General features: G+C 35.8%; 1 protein-coding gene across 1 annotated transcript; it reads left to right on the top strand.

Moving 5' to 3' along the window:
* The first annotated feature begins 3,522 nt into the window (after nt 1–3,522).
* On the top strand, nt 3,523–5,512 carry LOC142172571 (putative mitochondrial protein AtMg00240). The gene is made up of 3 exons (XM_075236221.1): nt 3,523–3,706; nt 3,962–4,271; nt 5,410–5,512. The coding sequence occupies exons 1-3, from the start codon at nt 3,523–3,525 to the stop codon at nt 5,510–5,512; spliced, it is 597 nt and encodes a 198-aa protein (XP_075092322.1).
* Nucleotides 5,513–5,921: the final 409 nt, after the last annotated feature.

The raw sequence follows: 5,921 nt of genomic DNA, 5'->3' as shown, positions 1-5,921 counted from the left end.
GTAGTCCCCCAGTCAGAGGATGTGGAGATACAATTAGAGGATGTTGAGGACATTGTTTAGGTTAAGGACCCGATGTAGATAGAGACCACATATGAAGTTTTCTTTACTCTCTACCCCTTTTCCTTATTCTTATTTGATTATTAGCATTGGATACAATGCTATCTTTCATTTGAGGGGTGATCCATTTTGATTAATGACATTTGGTATGTAATAACCAATGCACTATTTTTCTTATCTTTACTTATCTTTATTTTCACTTTTGGTATGTATATATTCGTCATCTTCACATTTGGTATGTATCTATTTTTACCATATGATGTATATATCCATTTCCATTTATGTATATATTCGCATTACCTCAAGTTTGTATATATTCAGTTTAACTTTTGTAGTTTACTTCGTAACTCCTTTCATTATTTTCCCTTAGTAATATAGCTTCTTATTTCCTTTAGTAGCTTCTTTTTTAAGTTTTATGTTGACAATAAGCCTTTGGTTTTCTTAATGACACGGTTCTTTTCAAAGGTGGATGTTGTGTGAACTGGGTGGCTCTTCCCAACGATAGATGGCGTGACAACCTTCTTAAGGGATTGAGTCCGTTTTATTTATCTTTTGGTGTAAATAGTAGTAATGAATAAAGCTTCTCAAGCAGGCTTCACTTGGTACTAACATATTTACCTTCGACCTTATGGTTAGAAGCAATTTGATTGGCAAAGAATAGCTCTAGTTGTGACCTTTAGACTCTTATGTTGACTAAAATAATCAACAAGTGGTTTCTTTGAGCCATTTGTGATGATCAATCTTAGCTAGGGCTGTTGAGGGCCCTCGACTCTGTTCACTTTAACAATCCAGCAGCTTGAGAGGGGAGGTATTGAATTGCAAGTCCAAGTCCCGTGCCAATAACTTGCCTTGGATGTTTGTCTAGGAGAAATTCTAAGTATATCTCGACTTGAAAAATGATTGTAGGCTCTTCTTGATCACAATTTTGAAACTTGAAAGCTTCCGTAGCCTACCATTATGACATCCCTAGTCAACCCCTTTGAGCCGAAGCCATTTTTTTTTCAATAACCACATTACAAGCCTTTATCCGTTCTATAACGATCCTCTCTTGGCACCCGATCTTTCCTTGGCATTTTTGTTAGACAATTGGAAAAATCATAAGTTTATGGGAGAGACGAGGAATTTAAATGTGATAAAAGGTACAAAGAACAAAAAGTAATGAAGAAAAGGGAAGACAAAATAAAAGAAAAAAGCCAAAAAGAAAGTGAAAATTGAAGGGATTCAAAGAAAGCAATGATGAATGGCATCAAATTATTAGAAGTGGAGAAAAATGATTGTCATGAGCAAGAAAGAGTAACAGTGATTCTCTTTAATTCCCCTAAGGAAGAAGAAAATGATTCAAAGAGTCAAGAAAGTATGTGCAGAAATGAGAAAATGGAGTGCTTAAGGAAAGATGAAACCATCATATGTCGATAAGTCCTACGTTGATCCAAAATCCTTCATTACATTCCCGGAAAATCCCTATATGGTTTTGAGTTGAGTGAGCTACATTGGTGGTGATTTACATAAGGGCCAAGATTATGGTACTTAGAGCCGAACTTGTGTAATTCTTTTGAGAGAGATGAGCGTACTTCTTCGCAATCCTTGTTTTTGAGTGTTAAAATTCTAAAGTAATATTTGCTTATGGAGAGTAGAGGTGAAGGAGTTTGGGTTCCACAATGACCTACGTAATAGGGCAAGCTTCCTTGATGAATTAAGTCAACTCTTGATGATATATGTCGCATTAGAACTGTGATACTCAAAAGGTCAAAATATTGTGTTGTTAATAATTCATTTGTGTTGAGGGTAATTGTTAGTCCCAATTGAAGCATGATTGTTTCATCTTAGGGCAACTTAAATATCCTTCTATTTTAGTGGAGGTGAAAATTACCTTATTTGCTTGAGGACAAGCAAAAGCATAAGTTTGGAGGAGTTGATAAGTATGGATTTTAACCTATTATTTGCTTTCTTTTACTTGTGTTTTGAGCCAAAAAAGCGTGAAGGTATTCCTGAAAACTAATATAATATGCTTGCTTGTAGGAATTGGTCAAAATGAGCAAAAGGAGTCATAATAAATTCATAAAGGAGTCAAAACTTGACAAAAACCAAGCCTGGGCCATGAGATCTGAAATGCGGACCGCACAAATATTATGCGGCCGCCGAAGCCACAACACGGCCACGATAAAAAATATGCGGTCCGCGAAAGGGAGATTTAGTGAGTTGCATTTTCAGGCCAAATGATAAGCGAGGTCTTCGCCAGAAATGTGCTGCCACAAAAATCTCACCGCGGCCGCGATGGAAATTATGCAGATTGCGGTGCATGAAGTTCAGAGAGCTCACAACATGAGCAAAACAAGGAAGTGCAGTCTATGGATGAAATTATGCGGCCCGAAAAACTCATATCAACCCGGATCCAAATTTGAAGAACGCGGACCGCGGTTAGAATTACGCGGCCGAGGAGGTTGTCCAAAAATTTCAACTTAGTATAAATAGATCTTTTTGACATTTTTAGGTCATGTTATGTTTTATCTAAGCATGTGAGACGGCTGCACATTCTGTTTTGGGCAATTTTGTACTAGAATTATCTTTCAACATTAAATTTTCATCTTTTAATCTAGTATTATGAATTTTATCTTCGTTTCATCTTTAATTTCTTTTATTTCCATGAGTAGTTAACCCATAGCTAAGGTTGTGACCCAACCCTAGTGTGGGTATTTGATTTTAGGGCTCGAATGGATATGGGTTAGTGATATTTAACCTAGTTGTTGCTAGAACTATAGAATTGGTGGTTACAAATACTGATTCATGCCTTTATGACTTAGTCTCTACTTAAGAAAGATGGACTAAGTCTAGGAAAACTAGGCTAACAAGGAATTGAGGTGAACTCAAAAAATTGATAGCCCCAATTAAAGGGTTAAGCCTAGAGATAGTAATACCTGACTTGAGCTAATATCACTTGAATTGCATGAATACCCATTTGGACTTGAAAAAACCAAATTGAAAAAAATCACTCTAACTACCGAGAGGTATAGAGTGAGTACCCGGGTGTGATAGCTATATTACAATCTCAATTAATCACGAGTTTGCCCTAGATTTTACTATTCATTAGATATCCACCTAGATAGAAGTCAGACTCTAGTCTCTTTAAACATTTGAAAACCAACAATAAAAGTATTGTACTTAGATTCAATTATTGCAATCTTTAGAGTAATGTTAGAAGTAGAAATTAAACCCAACATTTGTGGTGTAATTAGACTCAAAACCCGCATCTAGCTTAGATATAAACCTAATTCCAATTATTAACTTCCTGTGAATTCGATCCCGACCTAGTTGGGTTAAAACTGCATCGACCACCCTTTCTACTCAATAGTAGTATAGGCTTAGACCCGATCAAGAGCCCTGATCAGCACTACAATAAAGAAAGGATGGGACTTTTATCAGCTGGATGTGAATAATACATTCCTACATGGAGATCTACATGAAGAGATGTACATGGAAATCCCACAGGGTCTAAAGGTAGAAATCACACAGCTTGTGTGCAGATTAAGGAAGTCTCTGTATGGCCTTAAACAAGCTAGTAGACAGTGGTATGACAAGCTGATAGAGTCCTCGTATTCTAGAGGTTTTAGATATTCAACCAATGATTACTCTTTGTTCTACAAAAAGCAGGGTGAGTCATCAGTTTTTGTAGCTATATATGTTGATAATGTGATCCTTACTGGGACTAATCTTGAGGAAATTAAGACACTGAAGACTTACTTACATAATCAATTCAAAATAAAAGACTTAGGCAAATTACACTACTTCTTGGGGCTAGAGATGCTTTAAAAGGATGATGGAGAGTTGATCTCCCAAAGGAAGTTCACCACTGACCTACTGAAAGAGTATGATTGCCTGGGGCATTCTGCTGTTTCATCTCCATTAGGTTCATCAACCAAACTAAGGGTTGAAGAGGGTACTTTGTTGTCTGATCGATCCTATTATAGAAAACTAGTTGGGAAGCTCAACTTTCTCACAAACACAAGGCTGGATATTGCATACAGTATACAACACCTAAGCCAATTTATGCAGGCACCAAGAGAGCCTCACATGAAGGCTGCTATACGTGTACTCAGGTACCTGAAGAATGATCCTACTTTAGGCATTTTTCTGTCCAATGATCCCTCTTACAAGGTCACAGCTTATTGCGACTCGGATTGGGCAGAATGCTCTGACTCAAGGAGCTTTGTAAATAGGTATCTAGTGCTCTTTAGAGGTAGTCGTATTAGCTAGAAAATAAAGAAACATACTACTGTCTCACTATCTTCTGCAGAAGCATAGTATAGATCATTGAGAAAGGTGGTTGGAGATTGGTATGGGTGCAGAGATTGTTTGAGGAACTCACAGTTCCATGTACTGATCCCATTCAAGTGTTTTGTGATAGTCAGGCATCTGTACACATTGCTAGGAATGAAAGGACAAAGTACATAAAATTCGATTTCCATTTTGTTCGAGACAAGCTACGTGATGGTCTGATTACGCTTCATTACATTTCTACTCATGATCAGCTAGCTGGCATTTTAACAAAGGCTCTCACAGAAATAAAACATTCAGACCTTCTACACAAGTTGGCAGTGAGTTCCTCACCTCCAACTTGAGGGGAGGCATTAAGATTATAGAATTGTAGTATATTTGTGTATTGTATTTATTAGTTAATTAGTTAAGATCAGTTAGTTAGTTACAAGGGTAGTTTGGTAATTAGCTGTCATTAGTTTTGTTTTTCTATATAAGTGAATATATACTGAAGTTAGCAGATGAGATCACAATTTATTTTCCAATTTCTTCATCTCTCGAACCTTCCCCTTGTCCTTCTACAGAAGCTTGAGGGCAGCTAACAATGGAGGTTGGTTTGCCATTTTAGCTTCAATTTCGACATCATCCAAGCAAAACGTTTCGAAAACCATAAGTAACAATACATAATTAGTGATTTTTTTCAGCTTTAGGTTTAATCTCGGACAACATCTTTCCCATCTCCTGCGGAAACATTAATTTGAGTTTATTGTACAGTTTGTTGTATGAATTCAGAGTAGGATTTCAATTCAATTGAGCATGTCAAAGACATTCCATTGCGTATATAACTTCTAAATTAAATGCTTATGAGTCGAGTTGATACGATAGATTACAGGTATAAATATGTGGAGTAAGGAAATTTATAATAGATTATGATGTTGAGTTATGCCCTTTATATACAGGGGAAATACTATCAAAAAATTTATTCACTAATACGATTATATATTCGTTGGTCATGGCCAACTTTTAGTTGTGACAAAATTTCGGGTCAAATGGTTTTGTGTCTTCGATAGTGTAATCACTGTCTTTACTTAATTGCTGCAGGGATAATAGCAAAATTCCTCCAGAATTTTACAAAGCTTCTGAAATTCGAGTTTCAACAATTAACTCGAATTTCCTACAAGAACAGAATATTTGTGAGTTGTAGAAAATAAGTCGAAGAGAAAAAGATGAAATTTTTTAGATGATTTCGTTTTGAAGATGATATAGGTATTTATAATGCCTCTAGGTGTCTGTTGGAATTAACAAACTCATCTTTTCATAATAAGCACCTTTTAAAACCAATAGTGACCTTTTTTGAATTTAAAAAAGAAAACTAGTAAAAATATTTTAAATTAATTAATAGGTGACTAAAAATTAATTTCGGACAACTTAATAGGCCCAAAGCACAATTGCCCCAGGTGCCAAATCTTGACTATTAATAATATAGTCAAATTTCCAATTTCCCTCCAAAACTTCCTTTAAAATATAAAAACTAAATAAAACAAAGAAGTGCTTTTAAACACTTCTTCCTTTCTTTCTTTTTCAAATGAAGGACAAAACAACCTCTTCTTAAA

This window comes from Nicotiana tabacum, chromosome 18, assembly GCF_000715075.1.
Source record: "Nicotiana tabacum cultivar K326 chromosome 18, ASM71507v2, whole genome shotgun sequence".
NCBI lineage: Eukaryota > Viridiplantae > Streptophyta > Magnoliopsida > Solanales > Solanaceae > Nicotiana > Nicotiana tabacum.
Note: the sequence above shows the minus strand (reverse complement) of the source record. Positions and strands in the feature narration are given on the sequence as shown.